This window comes from Ictalurus punctatus, chromosome 14, assembly GCF_001660625.3.
Source record: "Ictalurus punctatus breed USDA103 chromosome 14, Coco_2.0, whole genome shotgun sequence".
Lineage (NCBI taxonomy): Eukaryota > Metazoa > Chordata > Actinopteri > Siluriformes > Ictaluridae > Ictalurus > Ictalurus punctatus.
In genome coordinates, this window is record NC_030429.2 from 12167003 (window position 1) to 12191752 (window position 24750).

A 24750-nucleotide genomic window follows, 5' to 3' on the forward strand; every position below is an offset into this window, starting at 1 on the left:
ACTTAAAATATATTTTTAACTAACCATTTATTTTCAATCTATAATGCGGGTTATACTTTGCGTGTACCTCATTTATGTGACCTCGTCAGTCAAATATCATGCTATGATTTAAAATGAAGAAAAACACTGACTGCGTTTACATGGACAGCAATAATCTAATTATTGACCTTATTCTGAATAAGACAATACTGTGATTAAGGTCTTTACATGAGTTGATTTTAGAATATTCCTTTCATGTTCCCGTTTTCCCGTTCCCTTTCATGTTCCCGTTTATGTATCGTATACAGTTTTGGGTGTTTCATTTGTAATTTTACAAAAGCTTCAAGTGCAGTTAATTATTTGTCATGCTGTACGTGCAAATAGACGACTGCTTGAAGCCATGGGGCTTTGCTGCGTCCCAAACCGCATACTTACCTACTATATTGTAGCCGAAATACATGTATTTCACCTACTATATAGCAGGTAAGTACGTGGTTTCGGACGCAGCCATGCTCTCGTTTGCGGTCAAACGGTTGAGCACTGCCGTGTGTGTACATGTCCTGTCGCAAAATGCGGTGAAAACTCCCACACGACGTTAATAGTGTGATTAAGGTGTTTACATGTCTATAATGTGACTAATCGATAATGTGACTAAAACAGGAATACTCCACATGTCTTAATTTGATTTGTGTTTACTTCGAGTATGACTTTAGCCGGATTAAGATGATCAATAATCTCTGTTTGCATGGTAGTTTCTCAATCAAAGTATTGTCTTAATCCGGTTAATATCGGGTTATTGTTATTTATCAATAGAATGTGTTTGGGTAACAGAGTAGAGTAAATATGGGACACAAATTGTACATTTGATATAATGTACATCTATGGTGGATTACTAATGGAAAAGGATGTATCAAGCCCAAAATGTTAAATGGAGTCACACATTTGAAAGTATTTTCAAGATTATATTTCAAGGTAAAGTATATCTATAAAGGATTGGAAAAGGCAAAGTGCTGTAACATTGTATAAATGTGGTACTACTCGTGATTTTATCCATCTTCTAGCGCTTTCTCACCAGCGTCTCAGTCGCCTACGAGGGGCGGATGAACTTGTGCAGATGACCTGGAAACGATTTCACCGAGTCGCGTGAGGGGAAGACAGCACGGAAGTTGTTTTTTATTTTATTTCTGCACATTAATTTGCTATAGTAGATGAAATAACTGCGTTATAAAGGCATATGAAGGAATCAGAAAGCGTGTAGCTGTTCAGAAACCTAGCGGCGGCGGCGAGAGAGTCGGAAACATGTCTGAACCAGCCGAGAAGAGATTAAAAATGAATTTTCCCATGTGTAAAGCACACCGCGCATTCGTGGGCAGTAAAGCGAAGCAAAACTTCCCTGCTGTCGTTGAGGAAGGTTTATGTGGAATTTCAACTTCAGTGATGGAGTTTGCCTACCGACTCGAAGCTTTGGTAAGAGTTGATCCAGTGCAGTAGCTACAGAGTAAACAAAACCATAATATTGCGCAACAGGAATCTACACCCTGCCTGATGCTTTACAGAGACGTGGTTCCACTTGTGTACTGCGTTTCTTTCCATAAAAGTATGTTTTTATCTGCTCCTCATGTGACTTCTGACTGTAATCCTAGACCTTTTAACAGGTTAGGTTACATGGAAAACACACCATGTGAGTAAAGAGCCATATGTAGAAGTAGCAAAAGTGTGATGCTTTATTTCAATATGGTTTTACTGTGAGGTGAAAAATAACAAAACGAAAAAAAAAACACTCTCTCAAACTTTTTGCAGTCAGAACAAACTAACCTAAAAAAAGGACCCCCCCCCCCCCCCTCAGTGCACCGAACATTATTTAATTGTGTGCAATAATATTTTGCCTATTTATTAGAGCCATAAATCTTTTCACTTTGAGCTCTCTACTAACAGAACACATTTTAATCAGCTTGATGTTATTTATAGGCCTACTGATTTTTGAGTTATTGTTATTGAGGTTTGGATTAAACCCATGGCTGATAATAAAGAACTCAATAATAAATATATTATTTTAAAAGCATGTCGAAATTTTGCCACAGACATAGACCTCATTTTGAGAACCACTGGTCTAAAGCATGTCAACTGCTTTGAGCATGAATGTGTTGTGTACCCAAACAGACGTGCCAAGCATGGAAATCCATGAGCTTTCTCCTACAGAGAGTGCAGTATCTGAGAGATTTAAGAAAGAAGAAAGAAAGTTCATGAAGATGGGATGGGCTCAAGCTGCTGTGTATCACAGAGCATGTAAACAAACCTAAGCAGTACAATTAAATCAAGACAACATGCTGCATAGTGCTATATAAGTGTTACATAATTATTTAATAAGCTTTACAAATGTACCACTAGCTTTTAGAGCCTGTGGTTTGAAAAGTACTTGCAATCAAAAGTACTAGCACGGCTAAACACAACTTGATAAAGGACAGGACATTTTGATATGGTTTTAAACATGATCTACTTCTCTTATCTTTATTATTCATTAATCCGTTATTATCCATCCATCCATTTTCTGTACTACTTATCCTACACAGGGTAGCGGGTCAGCCTATCACAGGGAACTCAGGGCACAAGGTGGGGAACACCATGCACCCTGCCAACCCATTGCAAGGCACAATCACACACATTCACACACTATGGACAATTTGGAAATTCCAGTTCCAGGACCTTCATTAGTGACCTAAAAGTGCCAGTTTTGGGAATTGAACTCGTAACCATCAAATCACTAGAACAGAAGAGAAAGACTGAAGCACTTTACTCAGTTTTATAATGTAAAATCCTTTCTGGATCTTTGAGGCAATGACTGTAATTTGTGCCTGCATTGTGTTTTTTAGGCTGAGCTCTTTGAGCAGGATGATCTGCCCTTGTCCCGTGTGGCTGCATTTTTCCATCAGGAGTCTACGAGGGAGCAGGCACGGGCCGAGGCTCTGGTACAATACCTGTCTGAACGTGGGGGACATTACTGCAACAAAGTTATTCGGGTAACATTGCCATACCTCAATTAGTTGACTTAAGACCTGTTCTGCATTGCATAGTGTTTCCCACTTGCGTTTCTAAAATAATAGAGGTACAGTTTGATATGGCTCAAATTGTAAGGAAGAGAATTTTTCATAGATATCTTGTGCTATTTTAGTGCCTGCAGTTATTGCCAAAATGATATCCTCATCGTATTACCCAAGGCATCCATGTCTCCCTATATACCTTTAAAATCTCATTGCTTCAGAGGGGCTCTTGGCAGGCAAGGGCAGTGGTTTAGGGGGGAAGGGGTCAGAGAGAGAGAGGGCTAAAACCCCATGGGCTTTGCGGGGATCTCGTCTCTAATGCCTGTCAGGGTATACGTTTCCCCTGAGTTCCGGAAAATTGGGGAGATTAATGTGAAAGCGGAAGGACAGTGCATTAATTGTAGTTCCAGATGTACACTGTGGCACTGGTTCTGCTGCCACTTTAGCCCGGGACCCCCGCCCCCCTTTTTCTTTTTCTTTTTTTGGTTTAACCCCCTTCTCTTCCCTAGTTTTATGACTCATGTAAAATTGATCCGGAGTGAGGCTGGTGAGGGTCCATCAGCAGCGATTTGGAACACCTTGTTATCCGCTGATGCATGGAGACTAAGGCATGCGCATGTTTAAATGTGGCCAAGTGAATCCTTTAATTGTAAAAATCATCGTCTTGCCGAAAACTATCTCTGCCTATAATTGTTTTCACTGTCTTTAAAATAGCTATATTAAAGGTCACCAAACTTTGTTTTCAACTTTGGCATTTTTAATGCAAAACAGCATCAGTTTCTTCCATACAGATTGTAGCATGAACATTATTTATGCACAGTTTATCTTACTGTAGATTCAAATTGGGGAAAAAATTATTGTAAAAAACATCTGAAGTTGGGTAACAAGAACTTAAGATGTAGTTTCTGTTATATATTTATTCTTTATGATGACAGTTATGGCATTATGGTGTGTGTGTGTGTGTGTGTGTGTGTGTCTGTGTGTGTGTGTGTGTGTGTGCATGTACTTGCAGAGACCAGGCACTGAGCAGGTGTGTGCGCTGCTCCCTGCTCTGGAGCTCATGCTGGGCCAGTGGAAGGAGGAGATGGCCATCATGGTAGAACTATGTCGGCTAGCACATGAGCATGAGGACCCTCACACCATTAGTGTGGTCAAAAGCCACTTCCTCAGACCACTTGTCCCAAAGATCAAGCTTCTGGGTGACTTATTGACCAACGCTCAGAGAGTGGGATGCACCATTGACGGTACTGCAGGATTCGGAGAATATCTCATTGACCAGCTTTACAAGGAACTGAACAGTGCTTAAACTTTCCCCTAATAATAAAACCTCCCACTGATGCAATAAAAACCTGACTTGAAGTATAGAAAAGAAATGCTTCTATCTTAGCTTGTGGGCTTGTTAGAACAGTAACCCGACTTCATTACTTAATTAATAAAGTTTTTGTGTTAAAACCAAGCCATTCTCTTTTGTATAACAAAACTTAATATTTCAATAGTAAGTGACTGATGATGTAAGAGTTATGTGATATTAACGCTTTCTTTGTTACCAAGGTTTTTTGATACATATCCAATACAATATTAAATGAGTTCTCTATTTGTTATTTTGTTATTTTGTGTCAGTGTTTTCCTTATTTCACTATCTACATTAATTAATTGAAATAATCAGGTTTATATACAATGCCCTCCACTAATATTGGCACCCTTGGTAAATATGAGCAAAAAAGGCTGTGAAAATTTGTCTTTATTGTTGAACCTTTTAATTTTTTGTTCAGAAAATTGAAAAAAAAAAATACTTTGCTCTCATGGATATCAAACAATTGGAAACACAACACACGTTTAACCAAAAAATATCTTTGTTGAATATAGGTGTGCAACAATTATTGGCACCCCCATGAATTCATATGACAAAAAATATATTTAAAGGATATTCCCATTGATATTTTGCATTTTTAGTGCACCTGGGTGACTAGGAACAGAAAATTATATACTCTCACAGGGGTATAACTATGAGTTAACACATAGGCCAAATTCCCTTATTCATTCATAACAATAGGTTAGACCAATGAATATATCTGTGATGTGCAGCAAAAGGTTGTTAAGCATCACAAAATGGGAAGCGATTATAAGAAAATAGCAAAGCATCGAAAATACCAATTTTCACCATTAGGGTAATAATTATGAAGTTCCAGTCAACTGGAAAGGTTATGAATCAACCTGGACGAGGACATGTTTCAATATTGTCTCAACGCACTGTGAAGAGGATGGTTCAAGTGTCCAAAAAACAAGGCTCACAGCTGGAGAATTGCAGAAATTAGTTGCCTCTTGGGGTCAGAAAGTCTCCAAAACTACAATCCGAAGTCACCTACATCACCACAAGTTGTTTGGAAGGGTTTCAAGAAAAAAGCCTCTACTCTTATCCAAAAACAAACTCAAGCAGCTTCAGTTTTCCAGACACTACTGCAACTTCTAATAGGATCAGGTTCTATGGTCAGATGAAACCAAAATAAAGCTTTTTTGGCAATAAACACCAGAGGTGGTTTTGGCGCGCACAGAGAGGTAGCCATATGGAAAAGTATCTCATGCCTTCATAGAATTAATTTATAGTAGTGTTTTGTTTAATGTAGGCCATGAGATTATTTGGGTCATAGTTACTTTTGGAACCAAAAATTTTTGCAGATAGTTTTTGGAGACCAAGCAATCAAAGCGAATCTCATGGCTCTTTGGCACTTTTCTGCCCTCTGTTGGTGTAGGTATAATTCCGGCGGTGGCTATTTTTGTGTGAAACTAAATAAAGTACATGGTGGAAATAGATTGTATGAACCAAATGAACTCATGTCCCGTGTAAGAATGCATTTATTGGATTTGAATCATAAAATGTATTTGCTTATCCAAAGCGCAGAAGACAAGCTGATATCATGTGGTTTGGTACCAACATGCCTACAACAACAACAACAACAACAACAAAACAACAACAACAACAAAGAAACATTAAGAAGAAATCTCATCAGCCGTTACTTAACTCAGATAATAATTATTAAAATCGAAATTCATTTTATAGACATTTGAAATGAATTCAAATTAATTACTCTAAAATTAAACCTTTTTATACTTCTAATCTAATGTGATTTGATGCTTCGTGGTTTTCTAAAATCTTTTTGAATGTGTTTAGGGTATATTTTTGGTTATCACTACAGTTTGTAATAAAGGATTGAATCGCATACTGTAAGATCTTCCTGAATCAAATCCCCGAAGCAAATGCTATTTATTATTGCAGTTAGACAATAATAAAACGCGACAGTGTATTTAATGTAAACCCCAAAATGTATTATAAATATATATATGATATATGTGATGTTCAGATAATGACTTCTTAACGCTTTCTGTGATTTCTGTGTTTTTGATTAATGTGGCCTACGTGTAGGTATTAATAGGTTAAAATTTAACAGCCAGAGAAATTTTTGTGTTTTTTTTTTTAGTTAATATGTAAATATAGATGTAGATTGACTAATGACAGCAAACATAAAAGTTTCGTTTTATTCCTCCCACATTTTGTATACTAATATACCAAATAATATATCTATCTATCTATCTATCTATCTCTCTCTCTCTCTCTCTCTCTCTCTCTCTCTCTCTCTCTCTCTCTCTATATATATATATATATATATATATATATATATATATATATATATATATATATATATAAAATTTGTGATTTTTGACTTAGAAATGAATTTATAACTGTAATCTTCAATGTTGTTACAGTCATTAGGTCTCGTGCAGCTAGAATGAAGCTCCGCCTACACTGTCCCTGCCTATTGGTCAGACGGAAAGTGACAGGACACGTCCCCATTTGGCTGGACTAGAATATAAGGTGTCAGGAAGCCTCCTCAGCAACAAGTGCCTGGAAGGGTCCTCACAGAGCAGTGCGTTCAAGCCAACCCGGCCTTACTGTCTTGTAATTTCAAGAACATTACGAAATATTAGGTTAAACACTTAACTAGAGGCAGGATAAACTCTGGGCTACATCTTTTTTACGCACAAAAAAATCCCCAAATTTTTTTTGAAGAAAGGATGGAGCTGTCGGATATTCCGTTCCCCATCCCATCGGCTGATGATTTCTATGACGACCCCTGCTTTAACACCAGCGACATGCACTTCTTCGAAGACCTGGACCCCAGGCTAGTGCACGTGAGCTTGCTTAAGTCGGATGAACACAACCACATGGAGGATGAACATATCCGGGCGCCGAGCGGGCACCACCAAGCGGGCAGGTGTCTCCTGTGGGCGTGTAAAGCATGCAAGAGGAAAACCACCAACGCGGACAGGCGCAAAGCCGCAACTATGAGAGAGAGGAGACGCCTGAGCAAGGTCAACGACGCTTTTGAAACCCTGAAGAGGTGCACGTCTACTAACCCTAACCAGAGGCTGCCCAAGGTGGAGATCCTGAGAAACGCCATCAGTTACATCGAGTCTCTCCAAGCCTTACTCAGAAGTCAAGAGGAGAACTACTACCCGGTTCTGGAGCAATACAGCGGAGATTCAGACGCCTCCAGTCCCAGGTCCAACTGCTCAGATGGCATGGTGAGAACCTTCTGCAGCTTTGACATTCCTTCAATATAATATTCGCAGTTCGTTTATTAGGCTACAATGGCTCCCCCCCCTCACTATCCAGCTAGTCATGTTATTTAGATTAGATTAGATTAGATTAGATTAGATTTTAAAATAGCTAATGAATTAAAATGATTCGTGTTGCGTGTTTCCTAGATGGATTTTAATGGCCCTGCTCGACCGTCCGGAAGACGAAACAGCTATGACACCACGTACTTCAACGAAACTCCAAATGGTAAACACGAATGTCCCTCAATGCCATTCTAACAAGAAATACGCTTTGGATATGCTGTAATGAAATACTAACCGTTTTGTTTAATTATGGGCTTTCCAGGAGATGTGAGGAGTAATAAGAACCCAGTGGTGTCGAGTTTGGACTGTCTGTCCAGCATCGTGGAGCGGATCTCCACTGAGTCTCCCGCCGCCTCCTCGCTCCCTGCGGCTGAGCTGTGTGACGGGGTCACCGGCTCTCCACCCGAGACAAGCGTGCCTTCTCCAAATAACACCTGCAGCCCGTCCGGCCCGACCCACGACCCCATCTATCAGGTGCTCTGAATGGAAAGGAGGAAACAGCCATGCATACATCCACAACATTTCAGAGAACGCGAGAGACAATGTAAATTAATGAGGACTACTACTCCTGTCATGAACTGAGAAAAAAATACAAACTACCACCAAACTGTTAAAGACGTTGGAGAACAGAAGAAAAATCCTTTAGATGTTCTTTCTTTCTTTCTTTCTTTCTTTCTTTCTTTCTTTCTAGAAAATTGTCAAATTCCATTATGATCGTGGCTCTACAGAAGTCAGTTTCTTAACTCAGCTTATTTATATAATAATGTCAGTGTTGCCATATGTGACCATATTTTTCCCTTTCTTTCGTTCTTTCGTTCTTTCTTTCTTTCTTTCTTTCTTTCTTTCTTTCTTTCTTTCTTTCTTTCTTTCTTTTTGAGACTACTTTCTGTCACTTTCATCTTTTATTATTTCCTAATTATTTACAGAGAATAACCACTGCAGATATGAAAATTAGAGGACCATTTTTTTGTACATGTGTATATAAGAGCTGTTTTGTTAAAAAAAACAAACAAACATACAAACAAACAAACAAAAAAAAAAACACGGAGAAACGAACAAACATAATTGTGTATTTAATTTTGCCTGTTTGAGACGTTTGTTGTGTCCAGCGTTAAACTTTATATTTATACATCTTCAACGAGTGAATGTCAAATAAATAAAGATATGGATTATTTATACACAGAAATGTGCTTTTTCTCTATTATATTTTGGCTTCTGCATAAAATAAAATGTACTTAATAAATTTTATGAGATATAATTTGGAGAATTTATGACAACGACAATTAAACCGTATTTATTTTAAGATATATTTGAAAAATACTCTAATTCTCATAGGCCTATTTAATTTTTTAAAAAATAAATAAAATAACTGATTATTTCAATGAGAAAGATATAAAGCCTACATTTTTAATGGCCTTAAAGATTACTGGACGCTGAAAAATCCTGGACTGGCCTTCTAATTTCTGGTTTTCTCACTGTTTATTATTCACCGCAATTGCTCTTAAACAATAAATAATAATAATAATAATAATAATAATAATAATAATAATAATAATAATAATAATAATTGTAATTCGGTCAATTAAAAATCAGCCACAAAATTTATCCGACCCCTAATGATCTAAAATCTTTATAATTCGTTAATAAATATTTGAGTAACTGATACGTGATTGGCTGTGAATTAACCCCGCGATCAAGATCCAATTTCTCTTTAAATAATGCTTGAATTCATGAAACAACTGTATATTCAAATGCGCGCATTTTTTCCAGAATATTCTCTAAAGTAAAGCCTGCCTCGCTCTTGACTGGTCTATCATATTGTGCAGAGACATTTTTTTTTGTCAGAAGAGGAAATTGTTGCTCTTATAAACAAATCATTCTCATGCAGCTTAATTTAGGTGATATGTCCAAGATCTCATAATGTATACTCTTAATAGTCATTATGAGATTTATAATTCTCCAAATGTACTAAATTAGAGAAAGAAATTTTCTTAATAATGAAATATACAAATATAAATAATATACTCAATCGTTTAAATAATGTATTAGAATTTTGGTTAATTTATAAATTGTTTACATATGAACTATAGATTCAATAGCTTATAGGCTCCTTTTTTGAAGCAGAAAACTTGATCTTCAACTGGATCATGTGAAATCTCCCATATGCTCTCTCAAGTTTATATAAAAACATTTTTGACTTACAGTTTAATATTCTGCTATTTTGGCATGAGAAAGGTTTCAGTATATTGGTTTACCCCTTTATTAATTGCGAGATGTTTCGATCTCATATTCGTAGCACGTCTGTAATTGGGTGTCACTTTTAGGTTGTCCTGAAATGTGTGCCTGTAGAATGAGTACATGAATGTAAATGACATTTCGGAAATGCGCTTAAATAAATAAACGAATAAACAAACAAATAAATAAATAAATAAATAAATACGGAAATAAGCAAGTAAACAAAAACCGGTGTAGTAGTAGAGAACACTAGATATGGCAACAGCGCCACCTTGTGTGCACACATCACACATCTTTTTTTAATGTGTATAGTCTTACTGTTCCTCTTACGTTGTAAGTATCTCGAAATTAACTTCTCGTATAATTATTCTTATTACTTATTTAATAAGAATATTATCGATTTTAATTTCATTATCGCCCACATTGCTTTTTATTGTGCTACACATCAAGGTAAGCAACCAGGCCTCCTCACACAAAATCAGTGCCTGACCTCACTAATGTTCTTGTGGCTGAATGAGCACAAATCTCCACAGCCATGCTGCAAAATCTAGTGGAAAACCTTCCCAAAAGAGTGGATGTTATTATAACAGCAAAGGGGAACTAAATCTGGAATGGGATGTTCAACAAGCACTTATGGGTGTGATGGTCAGCTGTCCACATACTTTCGGCCAGCAAAAATTTCCCTCTGAATACGTGACAGCATATTCAGAGGGATGGAGGAAATAATAGCTAAAGATGAAAAAGCTAAATACATCAAATATGTGTAATAGTTAATATACATTAATAACGTATAAGCATTTTACAGTGCAGGATAAAATATGTTGCTAAACATAGCCTAAAACAGTACATATTTGCATGGATAGTTTAATCATGATTAGTTGTGTTTAAATGACCCATTACTGCATGAGGCAGACCCAGCATTTTTACAGTGTAGATAAATCTGTTTAATTTTGTGCTCATGACTTTTTCGTGGCCACAAAATACTAAATTGAGGTCACAAAATTGTGATGCTTGAGCACAGTTTACTTTATTCATCCGCAAACACAAAACATTTCCCTAAAGCATTTGGTTCTCCATTTCATATTGTTTTGATAATTGTTTCATAATCTTTATCCACTTTTTATTTGATACAGCCCATCAAATGGTAAAAAAGATATCTTGGATTTTCTGGTCAATACAAACAGTATGTTCATGCTTACTCTCCTGTCTCTTGTTATTCAGCCATAGCTCTTCATAGCTCCCATAATATGTAAATAACATAAAATACTAAATATTGGCTATGTTGTTGTTGTTGTTGTTATTATTATTATTATTATTATTATTATTATTATTATTATTATTATTATTAATATTATTATTATTAGCCTATAATAATACTAATACTACTACTACTAATAATAATTTTATTATTATTGTTATTATTATAAGATTTTATTATTATTACAGGAACGTTAAAAAATAAATAAACAAATAAATAAATAAATAAATAAATAAACCCTGTTAACTGTGTGTTTCGAGCTCTCGAATAAAACTGTGCCCACGATTTGGTTTATTTGTGCTTTCTTCTACAGACAGGGATTTAGTGTAGTGTGGAAGGATAGGCCAGCAGTTTGCTGCGGCTGGGCCACAGCTTTTTAAACTCCGTTATTGACAGAGATTATTTAATCAGTTAGTGATATCAGCGCCAAGAAACGTTATGGCCAACATAGCAATACTCTAATTTTGGTTATCTTGATTTGAAGCTAGCTTTATAAATGTAAAGTGAAGCAGAACTCCAGAACTAATGACACTAATTTCAGTATTACACACACACACACACACACACACACAAAGCGCACCGTGGGCTCGCAAATTTCAATGGAAGTATCATAAAGTTATTCTGTGACCATGTTGATAATATAGTAAGATTTGTTGATGGTAGATTAAAGTGTCTTTAATGATTCGTGCCACAACAACTCCTACACTTAGCAATTTAACTGATCACGCGTTGATTTTATTTGTTTTATTATTGAGAGTTTCCTCAATCTCCTCATAAATCCTTGAAATGAATAGCTGTATTAAACCATGTTCTTACAGGTACCTTAGTGAACATCGAATCGTTTTAAAGTGCGTTCACAGCAGCGACAGACAAAGCGACAGGCGAGCATTTATCTCCTACACGCGCGCGACACGGAGCCGCGATGTGAACACCTGCAGCAGGGGCGTGGCCAGGCCTGGGCATTAGGGCTGTAGCGCCGAAGATTTTTTTCTTTAGCACTGAATAATTCTCTACTTGGAGCGATTTGTCACTGCGGTTTGTCAGTAAAAGAAGACAACAGTGTTGTAATTGTATATCTTCAGTGAACGGAGGCAAGACCAATCAGACAGGGTTTACAGGAAAATAGATGGGAATACTCGTGTCTTATTGGCTGACAGCTTTCAATTCTGTGAGGAAAAATGGATATACGCCGATTTTTTTGTTTGTTTGTTTTTTAAAAAAAATATATTTAATGTTTTATTTTTTAACTAGTAAAAGGTGAAACTGAAACAGTAACATCCTCTGATGCTGAGCAGGAAAACAAGGTGTGTAAATGTCTATATGAGTTCCAAATTATGAACATGATATGAGCAGAGCATAAGGAAATATAATGTACTTTACATGGCACTGTAGCAGCTAAACCCATACACTGACAGTTGTGCCTCCCCTTAGCTAGCGACACCAAACTAGCTTGATAGATAGCTAAAAGTTGGATATTTTTATAGGTCTGATATGTCTGCAAACAGTGATAAAACAGATTTTTTTTTTTGGAGAAGAATCTGGGCTCAGCCCCAGGTGATTAACAGTCCAGCTAATGCCCCTGATGCAAAGGTCAAAAAGTGACAGCTGATATGCGAAAGCTGAGATTTTCTCAACTATATGCAAGTTAGGCATGATGGGCAAAGTGACAAATCCAAACCACTGGCTCGATTGATTCATTGGATTCCATTTGGGGCACATGGAACACATTTTTTTCATTCCCAATTTTAGTCCCTATACCTGCATTTAGTTCCTATGCACTACTTGACTAAAACAAAATGGAAGAAAAAACTTGTTTTCACTATGCAATTACCCATAATGCAGTTGTTGAAGAAGAATGAAGATTCAGATAGAGGCCGGCGGGACACCAAGAGAGTTTGCATGGAGACATTGTATGAAATACTTTCTAGTCAGTTCACTTGGCCTTATGAAACGCTGATGGAAAAAGGCAGTAATCCTTGTCAGGAAAATGTTTCAAGCAATTACTAGACTGGAATTGTTTTTATAACAATTTATAGCGATTTATAACAATATTTGCATTATCTATCAATTTTTTTTTCCAGAAGCAGGTTTCTTGTTGAAAATGCTCTTTACTGTATGCATTTTTGTTTTCTGTTTCAAAAGATTAATAGGCCTTTGGTTAATGAAAATAACTGTAAATGACCGGGCCTATGAATGACAAAAAACAGCATCCCTACTGAGTGGCTTTAGAGTAACACTTTATTTACATGAAAAAATTGAGAACCAAACAGCAGTCCAAGACAAGGAAGTGTGAGTGTTGAACAGCTATTATTACAGAGACCTGCAGAGTAGCTACTTAGTAGACCTGTGACTATTAAAACTACAGATAGCATGGTCACTGCAGCTGGTGGATGGTTGCTTTTTAGTTGATTGCACAGTAATCGCCATCTGTCCATCAGCCATGTGCTTGCTAAGGATTGTGGAGCGGTCCACTTACTTCCTGCGGCGGGCGGCAGCTCCCTTCTTGCTGCTGTAATGTGGCAATTGCCAGGGACAAGCAAAGTCAGACACTCTATTTTTACTACTACCTGTTCATAAGCCAGGTTTATAATCATTTTTATAAGCCACAATGTAACTGTAAGTCTGAAGGTGTTTAGAGTGGCACATTGGCTTAAGTACAGTGTGTTCAGATTATACTGCATGCCACATGCCCAGTCACAGCAGGCATCACTTACCTTTGTAAATTTATGTCAAGTCAAACTATAGACTTGACATAAATTTGCCTTGAGACACAAGGCAGTACTTTCCGTTTGACTTGCAGAAACAAGGTGTCCAGAGATGTTGAGCGGTAATGGTTAATAGAAATGAATGTATGTTTAATGTATAAATGAATTTTTTTTTTATATATATATATATATATATATTTATAAAAATGGTGAAATGCTAGTTATTGTGCCATGCATAGAATCAAAATGATGATGTAACATTACATGGCTGATTAGAGCAGAATAGAATAGAATAAAATAATATGGGATGGAATGGGATGGGATGGGATGGAATGGGATGGGATGGGCAGTGGCGGTTTCCAAAAAAGTTGGGGGCACTGAGCAAAATGTAAATAAAAACAGAATGCAATGATTTGCAAATCTCATAAACCCATATGTTATTCAGAATAAACCATAGAAAACATTTCAAATGTTTAAACTGAGGAAATGTAACATTTTAAGAAAAAAAAGAGGTTATTTTTAATTTGATGGCTGCAACACGTCTCAAAAAAGTTGGGACAGGGCAACAAAAGGCTGGAAAAGTAATTTTAACTAAAAAGAAACAGCCGGAGGTTAATTGGTAAGGGGTCAGTAACATGACTGGGTATAAAAAGAGTATCTTAGAGAGGCAGAGTCTTTCAGAAGTAAAGATGGGCAGAGGTTCACCAATCTGTGAAAATCTGCGTCTTCAATTTGTAGAATAATTTCAGAATAATGTTCCTCAATGTAAAATTGTGAAAACTATAAATATCATCTACAGTACATAATATCATCAAAAGTTTCAGAGAATCTGGAGAAATCTCTGTGTGCAAGGGACAAGGGTGAAAAACAATACTGTATGTCTGTGATCTTCGGGCCCTCAGATGGCACTGCATTAAAAACAGGCATGCTTCTGTAATGGAAATCACTGCATGGGCTCAGAAACACCTCCAGAACTCATTGTCTGTGAACACAGTTCGCCGTGCCATCCTCAAATGCTGGTTAAATCTCTATCATGCAAAGAATAAGCCATATGTGAACATGATCCAGAAACGCCGCCGTCTTCTCTGGGCCAAAGCTCATTTAAAATGGACTGAGGCAAAGTGGAAAACTGTTCTGTGGTCAGACGAATCAAAATTTGAAATTCTTTTTGGAAACCATGGATGCCACGTCCTCTAAACTAAAGGGGACTAAAGAGGAGAGGGACCATCCGGCTTTTTATCAGCGTTGAGTTTAAAAGCCTGCATCTCTGATGGTATGGGGTGCATTAGTGCCTATGGAATGGGCAGCTTGCACATCTGGAAAGGCAACGTCAATGCTGAAAGGTATATACAGGTTTTACAGCAACATCTGCTTCTATCCAGATTCCATCCCATCTTTACTTCAGAGAGACTCTGCCTCTCTAAGATACTCTTTTCATACCCAGTCATGTTACTGACCTGTTGCCAACTAACATAATTAGTCGCAAAATGTTGTTCCAGCTGTTTCTTTTTAGAAACACTTACTTTCTCAGCCTTTTGTTGCCCTGTCCCAACTTTTTTGAGACGTGTTCAAAATTAAAATTAAAATTGACCTTATTTTTTCCTTAAAATTGTACATTTCCTCAGTTTGAACATTTGATATGTTTTCTATGTTCTATTGTGAATAACATATGGGTTTGTGAGATTTGCAAATCACTGCATTCGGTTTTTATTTACATTTTACACAGCGTCCCAACTTTCTTTGGAATAGAGTTGTATAGAATCTTAGCTTAGGGTCCAGGTGAGGACCAGTCGCTCTGCTGGAAGGACTGTTTAGTCCATACTGTTGCTGCGCTAAGCAAAGAAAAATGGATGTGCAATAGAACAAGCTAGCTAGCTAGCAATTTAATGTTACTTACACATCACAATTGTGAAATTGTTAGAAATTGTTAGCTTACTTCATAATTTCCAAAACTTGATGGTTATCACTAAAAACGAAGTGAGCTGGGATTTAAACCTTTAAAACAATAAAGTTATTTTCCTTTGTTATAGCACACTCTCACAGCGTTTGGGTTTCTGTGCTTGACATTCATAATAAATGCTCCCATCTAAAAGCATCTAACTACACAACATGTTGGATCTTTGTGTTTCACAAATAACTAGGCTATTTCAGATTTTTCATTTAATGATCCCAAAGTGAGGTCTGTCCTTGTTGTTATAGGGACACTGGCCCTCCTTGGACCCTGCTTAGAACCGCCACTGGGGATTGGATGTGATATAGCAGACTCATAGACGTCACTTTACTAAACTTACTGTTTCTGGAGTTCATCAATGCGATTTCTGAGTGAGATGACCTGAAAACAACACATCAACACCTTTTAACAAGCATGAAAGCATTCACGGAGGGGGAACCAGCTCTCACCTCGATATGTCCAGCTCTCTCCACAAGGCCTGTTGGATCAGGACGACACGATACTAACACCTTAACTACAGTGTGATGTGTTTACTTACACACTGTCCAGGTCCTTTTGAGGTGGAAGTGCTTTGGTCTTGTTATAGAGAAATCTTTCAAGCCTTGTTGCCCTGATTACCAGATGTTTTCCCCCCACAAACTAAATTAATGATTTCATTTGCTTATACAAAAAAAGGAAATGAAGACCTTGTGGGTGCCCTATTCCACTCTGTCGCGTCTGCCCTGTAAATGTACTGAACAAGCAGACACAGAGCATGCTCAGCAGGTAGCTCAGACTAAACCTGTAACAACTTACAATTTACCCAGCTCCTCCACTCTCTTACGCAGTGTTGTAACCTGGAGGAGATTGATGTTGGGTTTATATGCATCACAGGTGGAACCTCTCAGCCACGATTTACTGAGAACACTTCTAACTATATCTATTCTGACTGCGAATGATAAATAAATAAATAAATAAATAAATCATAGTTTAGTTAAAATATTTGAATTTCCTACCTCATATTTCTGTTTCTTCAGCCTCTCCATATGGTCAAACTTCTCAGACTCCAGGGTCTTCATCCATTCATGTAGCTCCTTGGCCTTCTCTCTGTGACACGTCAGTGAGGTTAGATCTTACAGCGCCATCTGCTGACACACTACCTGCTCTCATTCATATTGTAGTACAGCTTACCTCAGCTTGTCCTCATTGAGGTGGTCAATGTTGAGTGGCTTACGCCTCTCAGCCAGGATCTTCTTCTTCTTTTCTCTCTCTGTCTGTTTCTTGCCACCTCTCTTGGAGTCAGCCTGGAATTTATACCCAGAGCTAAGATTTAGTACACACATATTTAAAAGACAGATGATTAAAAGTGCTGTATGTGACAACAGGACAAAATCACCTTCTGCAGGTAGCTGCTGAACTGGGAGCCCATGCTTGTCAAGGCTGACTTCTTCTTAGCATCCTCATCAGCCTTCTTCTTGGCATCAGCCTCTTCCCTTCTCAGCCTTTCTTCCTGTTTAAGGCACAAGTAAATTCGTAATTGTATGTATGCTGGATTACATATGGCATGAACGTGTAAATGAGAAATACTGGTGTGGAAGACATACCTCACGCCTTGCCTGGCGCTCCTTATCCTTCTCAGCCCTGATCCTCTGCTGCTCTGCCCTCTCAGCTCTGCGCTTTTCCTGTTAGTGGACACACCACAAACAGATACATATTACACTGGTCCTGATCTATGATTCGCCTAATTTCTAGGCATCTAAATTATTGCTAATTTTAATCATATTCACAGCCAGATTCACTCACAATTCTCTCCTTGAGAGCGATGAGCTCCTCCTCCTCCTTCTTCCTATGCTCAAAGTGAGCATCAATCAGTGCCTGCAGTTCCACAAGATCCTTGTTCTGACGCTTCTTCTGGATGTCCTGTTTGGTAGACATGCAAATCCTTGTTTTACTCAATATCCAAAAAATGCCACCAGAGTGTCTATTCTGAAAAATCATAGTTCTGCTGTTAGATTATTAGACCCTTACATCAAAGTCCACTTTTTCACCATCAGGGATCCTGGGTGCAGATGGCCTTTGGTAAAAACATAAATAAATTCAGTTAGATAAATTGTTTATAAATACATTTGTATATAACAAAATCCCTCGTAAATTCCAGAACATAGTTTAAGTATTAATCTTTGCTCACTGCATTCACAGTGGTGCCGAATGTGGATTTGGCTACTTACTTGAATTTGGGCTTCTCCTCTGTAGATTAAAAAACGTAGAGGGAACAAGCACACATAATTTTGTTAGAAGTCCACTCTTGGTAGTATATGATGCAAACTGGTATTTCAAATCAAAAGTCAAAATGGGTAGTAAATTACTTAGCAATCACATAATTATTTCACATAATGGTCAAAAGATTAGGAAACAACAACAATTTTTAAAAAAAATCCTAATTTACATAAAAATTAGGTACACATTAATACATGAACATTACAAAGACATGGGAACTTTGTGAATTAGATTAAAACGTGTTATATTGAGTTATTATCATTCTCAGTGGTCAAGGTTTAATGATTTAAATCAAAGTTAAATTGAAATTAACTTTGCAAAGAAATAGAAAGACAAGAAAGAAAAAGAAATATGTGATTTGCTGCTGCTATCCAAGGCCCAACCCATGTGTGTCCATTTTGGACTGCTCCAAAATGATGGACATGCTTAGTGGCTTAGTTAGTACCTGGTCCTCCCTCTGGATATGAGTGACTCAGTGACTGGTGCATGACATGCAGATTAAATGGCATAGCAGGGTTAGACGAGTGCGCAGTGGCTAGTGGTTGTTAGCATTTTATATTCTTTCACCCTTTTCCTATATAAATATGGACACACCATTTTTATCGATTTATGATTGTTAATTCATGTCTGTCTTTAAGTTTATTGGTCAATTATAAAGCAGTGCTTCTTGCTCCAAAAGAACACGTTTTACTGGGAGGAACCTCAGTGCACACATTCTCCAACAGACGGAGACTACAAACAGCTAAGACAACGGACCAAGCTGTCCTTCCAACATACAAAGGTAGGATACATCTGTAATCAACATACCTTCCTCTTCAAAGACCTCTGCATGCAGTAAGCAATGAAAGCAAAAGCAGAATAAACAAAATTAGCAAAGCCAATACATCTGTATAGCGTACAAGTTACATTTTAAGGTGATACAATCAAACATACACTAAAAAGGAGAAGCTGGATTTTGGGGAGATAATCACTTATGACTATTCTCCATAAATCATTTTCACTAAGCAATTTTTTTTTTTTTTTTTTAATGAGGTGTGGTAAATTGTAGCCACAATATAAAAGCAGAAACTGTTTGCTTCTTCTGAAATGGGAATTATGCTTTGATGAGAGGAGACCTAAATGAAAGGTGAACCCAAGTATTTTCACATTATACATTATTATTTTCTCTAACTCATCAAAGTTCCCGGGACATTTTGCTTTGAGGCGGGCATAAAGTACAAATCCTTAAGTAGGGCAATGAATAATAAATTATGAAATATAATTAAGTGCATTGATAACATTCTAATCACCCCAAGTAAGGATAAGGACTGAATAAATAATATTCCTGTAAATCATCAGTTCACTTTAAGTTTAAGTGATGGCACTGTAATCCACAGACATTCTGATAATAACGATTTAGCCATTGCATGACAAAAGCATCAAGGGGCCTCTCTCTATCACAGGCAGTCAACATTGCTTGAGCAGAAGTGCTGAGAAGGGTTGATTCCTATCTATAATCTTAGAATATAGTTATATGGCATTGAAGCAATGGGGATAGTCTGAAAGCTGCATCATACACTGCTCAGTGCAATCCGATAGGGGACAGCAGAAATTTATATAGCAACTGGGAGTCACCTGAAGACATGAATACATGTTTAACTCGGACAATTACCAGGTAAGAAGAGGAGGTTATGCATGATTATTCAGGAACCCTGAGTTTGGAAGGTGGGGTAAGGGGTGCGGTACGACCCGATTAGTGCACTGTGACTAGCATGTGATGGGATGGAGCGCACTGCTGCTTTATGGTGAAGGATGAGAGAATACTCCATGCCACATACCTTCTGCCACAGCCTCGGCTTCTGGCTCAGGTTCAGGCTCGGGCTCTGGGGCTACTGGCTCTGGTTCTGGCTCTGGCTCTGGTTCAGGCTCAGGCTCAGGCTCAGCCTCAGGTTCAGGTTCTGGGGCTGCCTCAGGAGCCACCTCTACATCTACTACCTCTTCAGCTACCTCTATACGTGTGTAAGGGAGTGGGGATGGGGAAAGGATGGTTATGGTTAGAGAGGTTAGTGGATGAGGCACAGGGTAAGAGATTGTTGGATATTATCTGGAGAAGAGTGTGGTTATTAGTATCCTGATTGGCAGTAATGGAGTGGAGGAAACAGCAAGGCCACCAGGGGGCGCTTTCACGGGAAATGTAGCACATGGTGCAGAATGAAGAAAATATTGGTTACACAGATGATGCAGAAACAGGGACCTAGAAATCACTTTAGAATAGTGTTACAGCTATTAAGTTGTAGCAAATGGAGCATTTGGAAAATCAGTGCTTGTGATATTGATTTAATATGTAAACTGAAGATTGGAGTAAATATGGTTACTTGCACAAGTAGGTTTGGTAAGTTGTTCAGAGTAGGTTTGGTAATTATTCGGTCAAGCTATACAAAAAATAATCAGTTTAGAACACGAGCAAACTAAGTAAAAGAACAAGAGATCAGTAAGCTAGCAGGTGTCATGATATTGACTGGAATGGGAATCTTCACATGATTTATGGGTCCATGAACAACAAAGAGTGACAGTAAAAGACAAAGAGATAATAAAGTTAAAGCATGCAAGAACATTTATATAGCATCACTGGTAGTAAAAAAAGGGGGGGGGGGATATTGCGGGTAAAAAATAATCAATATTAGAAAATTAACATCACTAGAGAATTAGTGTTGATGGCAGTAAAACGTCCATTTAATTTTTGTATTTTACCTTCATCGTCAACTTCTTTTTTAATTTGTAAAAAGAAAGCAGTAGATTAGCAGAGGTATCAATAGTGTCCAGCTGTGCATAGATCAGTGATCTGTGTACAGTTGGAGTCATGCCAAGCACACACTGTCCATTCCTCCACAGCTGATAAATTCATACCTTTTTCATTGAGTGCCTCTAATAACAAAAAACTCATCAGATTTCAACAAATGTAATAGTATGTGAACTTATCCAGCTGTGGAGTATGCAGAGTGTATTTTATCAAAACAAAGTGCATAAACTGTTGCAAATGGAGTCATACACATTTTCAATTGATTGATTGGAAATAAAATGGTTTATGGTTAAATGGTATTTAGAGAGACAGTCATAATTCCTGACTTGGTGCTGTCTAGAGCTTTAAAGGATTTTTGGGTTTGTCACTGTGTAGGGTTGTAGGCCTCTACATAGGGTTTCCCAATTAGAAAAGTTCCTAAGTAGAATCCCTTTTGAAGCTAGAACCATTAACCATCCAAAGAACTCTTGAGGAACCCATTTTTTAAGAGTTTATCTTCTAATTGTCAGGGTTTGCTGGCAGTTTTGGTATCATGCACAGTTTTAAAAAATGCTGAATATGACACTGATATTACAGAGGCATTGTTCAACCAAAAGCTTAATATTAACACAAACTATTGTGGTATATTGAGATATTTATGATTGAGGAAGTTATAAATAACTCATAACCAAATAATACATGAACTAATGACTTTCTGTAATTGGCTATCTTAAAACTGAATCGGAAGGAATAATTGTATTAAAGGTAAAGTGGCAGTACTTACCCTGTGTCTCACTGAAATCAAAATAAAGCAGAAAATGTAGTTATTTTGTCATATTTATCCCAGAGTTAAGCTTATTGTACTTGATGTAAAAGTTGATTGGTGCCATAGCAAGAGAACTCACACATCCTCTGTGTCAGACATGATGATAGTGGACTTTGTGACTGAAAAAGATAAATAGATTAGATTCTTGTGGCAAAAACACAGAGTCCACCTTATACTTGCTCATCCTCAGATTATATATAACAGGACTTGGAAAATGCCTATACTTACAATCTCACCCTGCTAAGCTATGACAGTTCCAGAAGAGCTGGCATATTAAAGTGAGTGTAGACAGGAATGGCCTTTACCAAACTCTTTAACTTTACCTAACCACGTTCCTGTGACATGCCATTTCTGCTAAGATAGACAGCAACAACTAGATTATTAGCTATAAAAATCTTCTGAAACCCAAGCTGTGCTGAGTTGTAAGTGAGACATCTCCACATATGGTTTTATGGAAATGTTCTCTCAGTCTGAGAGATTAATGAGCCTGTCGACATACCAGGTTCAACTATAAGTCCAGAGTTCAAGCACTTTTCATCAGTACAATTTGTTTAGTGGGGAAAAAAAAGTTATGTTGTGTCTTTAGAAATATTGGATTTTGCCATCATGATCCTCTTGTGATCATATATTTTGATAAAACCTATAAGCATTGAGTTAGCTGAGTTAGCTGCATTGTATCTGAGTTGGCTGATGGAGAACTGAGGCAGCACTAATGTGAGACACCCATTAAGGTTTCTTGTGTGTAAGTGTTCCATCTTAGACAGGTGCAAGTGCCTTCCTGTCTTGGTTCAGGATCCGGTTTCCATCATCAAGATCAGATTCATTCTCTTGGAATAGTATCTGTAACACACACTTCATTCCCTTATGTGGTCACGGCATGTACAGATACAGATTTGGAACGTTTGTAGAATTTGATCAAAAATTCAAGCCATATTCAAATCCAAGGAAAATGATCTCACGACTTTTTTTAAACATATCAGATGCAGCCTTTCGAATACATAATAAGTAATGCGAGATGTATTATTGTAGTGTTTACTATTTTTGATTGACAATTGATATTTCAGTGTTTTTGAGATTTCTATTTCGCTGTTTTGTCCCTGTTTTTATAATTTACATAAATATATATTTATATCCCATAAAAAGTATCCTGTATTATAAAATTCTGAGGCCCTTGAGTATTACCATTAAACCAACATTAAATTGGAACTGATGCTGCTGAGGTATTATTATATTTTATATAAAGTTGTAAGTGTGCACAGGAATGTTTGAAACAACCAACACTGGCCTGACTGAACCAAATTAGTCAATCAACCAAACAAACAGCTAACACCACCTACTGCTAATATATTGGACCCAAAATGAACTCTCCCTCTCTCTCTCTCTCTCTCTCTCTCTCTCTCTCTCTCTCTCTCTCTCTCTCTCTCTCTCTCTCTCTATCTCACACACACACACACACACACACACACACACACACACACACACACAATCAGTTTTTTTTAAAAGAATAATAATAATAGCATCAGAAATTTTCTTTAGTGTGAAATATTCATTCTTTCTTTACTTTCATAAATCATAGCATGACGATATGTTGTACATACAAGCAAAATTTATACATTCTATGCCTTATTTAACAGTCTTCAACTAGCATGCACACTACAGTACTCTGTACATTTGTGCCAAACTATTAACCAGAACCTGGTGTAGCGGCCCCGGTGCACTAGCCTTTGCTATGTTTGTTCTCCATCCCCTCAACTGAGAAATACCAATGATTTCAGTCATCAGCAGCTGCGTACATGGTCACAACCATTGGAAATAAATCTGTATTAATTTCTGTTGATGATTAAAACCCCAGTTGTGGACTATCCTCTGCTTTAAATCCTGAATGTTCCTGCACAGTGGCAATGCTTTTTGCACACTTATATTCTACTGATGGAGCAGGATGCCCCATTCTCCACTTACTGCTTTCTCTCACTCACACTCACACACACTGCCATCTTCCTTCCTTTCCATTACTGTTCTATTTCTGTTTCAGTGTCTGCTCTCTCTGTCTTACCTCAGAAAAGCTGAAAAGAAGTGAGCTCCCTGGTGGCGGAGACTGGCTGTAAAGTTCTGCAAACTTCCAGGGCCGATTAAGTCTTTCTGTTATAGTGATACTTGATCTGTGAAGGTCTCCCATTGGCCGAGAGAGCATGGTGGGCATGGCTAAGGAGGCCAGGTCCAGGTCTTGGCGTAGGCACTGAATAAGGAGATGTAACGATTGGGGGAATGTGGACGAGGCACAAGTTTAGAATGGGGCAAGATGGCATCGCTATATTTGCTGTTGCATTAGGCTAGCAAATTGAACATTACGTCTGAAAGTGAGGCATTTCAAACATGGAGGCATCAGCAGAGTGATCGTAGGCTTAGAGCTTGGTAATTCCTCAAGAAAGGATTTGCAAATGCACATATGGGGAATCTATACATATGTGGGGATGCCAGGGTGTCAAAATGTATACTACAGACCTTGCATAACTGATTGAACATTAAATAAATTAGGAAAAATTTAATGAATAACTATACCATATTTCATATTTTCTTTATATCTAGCTATCTGAATACAAAAGTATAAAAGAGTGATATATACAGTACTGTGCAAAAGTTTTAGGCACCCTATTTTTTAGTACAAACTTTGTTATAGAGTTTTATTTTGTTAATTCTACATTATCGAGTCTAAAAAACATTTTAGATTCCCAAACATTAGTTTTCCAGAACAAAATTAAATGTTACAGGAAAATGTTTGAATCTCAGTAAAAAAAGCAGCACATTAAGTGGTAAGAGATAAAAAAACACAATGAAGGTTGTTGGTTATGATTTCTTTTGCCAAGAAAAATTTGAATGAATTTCAGCCTTCTGAAAATAAATCGACAAATTTATGTTAACATAACTTAATGTAATTTTGTCTTGACAACATATCCCACAAGTCTTTGTTAGTGTCATGATGATGTAAGGTTAATGATGTGTCTCTTTAAGAAGTGTCTCTTAATGTCCATGTCTTTCCACACCCTGCTTTTGGTGTCACGTTTAC

General features: G+C 37.4%; 3 protein-coding genes across 8 annotated transcripts; 2 read left to right on the top strand and 1 right to left on the bottom strand.

The window, feature by feature from the left end:
• The first annotated feature begins 1092 nt into the window (after positions 1-1092).
• Positions 1093-4618, top strand: zgc:172145 (Ferritin light chain, oocyte isoform-like). The gene is made up of 3 exons (XM_017485523.3): positions 1093-1446; positions 2850-2996; positions 4030-4618. The coding sequence occupies exons 1-3, from the start codon at positions 1279-1281 to the stop codon at positions 4321-4323; spliced, it is 609 nt and encodes a 202-aa protein (XP_017341012.1). The 5' UTR covers positions 1093-1278; the 3' UTR covers positions 4324-4618.
• A 2270-nt stretch (positions 4619-6888) lies between these two features.
• On the top strand, positions 6889-8883 carry myod1 (myogenic differentiation 1). The gene is made up of 3 exons (XM_017485522.3): positions 6889-7598; positions 7782-7860; positions 7960-8883. Exons 1-3 carry the CDS (start codon positions 7089-7091, stop codon positions 8178-8180), a joined length of 810 nt encoding a protein of 269 aa, XP_017341011.1. The 5' UTR covers positions 6889-7088; the 3' UTR covers positions 8181-8883.
• A 4527-nt stretch (positions 8884-13410) lies between these two features.
• tnnt3a (troponin T type 3a (skeletal, fast)) lies at positions 13411-23868 on the bottom strand. 6 transcript variants are annotated; one of them, XM_017485515.2, is made up of 15 exons: positions 23740-23868; positions 21766-21805; positions 21645-21655; positions 20833-20847; positions 19920-20090; positions 18910-18927; positions 18054-18072; positions 17854-17899; positions 17629-17745; positions 17430-17507; positions 17222-17335; positions 17017-17129; positions 16842-16932; positions 16187-16227; positions 13411-13699 (listed from the first exon to the last, which is right to left on the bottom strand). In XM_017485515.2, the coding sequence occupies exons 2-15, from the start codon at positions 21783-21785 to the stop codon at positions 13663-13665; spliced, it is 891 nt and encodes a 296-aa protein (XP_017341004.1). In that variant the 5' UTR covers positions 21786-21805; positions 23740-23868; the 3' UTR covers positions 13411-13662. The 6 variants fall into 6 exon arrangements, with proteins under 6 accessions (XP_017341004.1, XP_053541462.1, XP_017341008.1 ...); XM_053685487.1 differs by lacking the exon at positions 16187-16227 and adding an exon at positions 16642-16682 and having other exon boundaries at positions 23740-23864; XM_017485519.2 differs by lacking the exon at positions 18910-18927.
• Between the last annotated feature and the right edge of the window lie 882 nt (positions 23869-24750).

What these genes read in the sequence shown, in the direction of transcription:
- zgc:172145 (XM_017485523.3), top strand. Translation starts at nt 1,279, where the DNA reads ATGTCTGAACCAGCCGAGAAGAGATTAAAAATGAATTTTCCCATGTGT. An exon ending in CCTACCGACTCGAAGCTTTG is followed by an intron (nt 1,447 to 2,849) that starts GTAAGAGTTGAT and finishes TGTGTTTTTTAG; the next exon opens with GCTGAGCTCTTTGAGCAGGA. An exon ending in ACTGCAACAAAGTTATTCGG is followed by an intron (nt 2,997 to 4,029) that starts GTAACATTGCCA and finishes ATGTACTTGCAG; the next exon opens with AGACCAGGCACTGAGCAGGT.
- myod1 (XM_017485522.3), top strand. Translation starts at nt 7,089, where the DNA reads ATGGAGCTGTCGGATATTCCGTTCCCCATCCCATCGGCTGATGATTTC. An exon ending in CCAACTGCTCAGATGGCATG is followed by an intron (nt 7,599 to 7,781) that starts GTGAGAACCTTC and finishes CGTGTTTCCTAG; the next exon opens with ATGGATTTTAATGGCCCTGC. An exon ending in CTTCAACGAAACTCCAAATG is followed by an intron (nt 7,861 to 7,959) that starts GTAAACACGAAT and finishes TGGGCTTTCCAG; the next exon opens with GAGATGTGAGGAGTAATAAG.
- tnnt3a (XM_017485515.2), bottom strand. Translation starts at nt 21,785, where the DNA reads ATGTCTGACACAGAGGATGT. An exon ending in TGAAGAAACAGAAATATGAG is followed by an intron (nt 16,228 to 16,841) that starts GTAGGAAATTCA and finishes TGTTGTTTTCAG; the next exon opens with GTCATCTCACTCAGAAATCG. An exon ending in ATTGATGAACTCCAGAAACA is followed by an intron (nt 13,700 to 16,186) that starts GTAAGTTTAGTA and finishes GCCACATTACAG; the next exon opens with CAGCAAGAAGGGAGCTGCCG.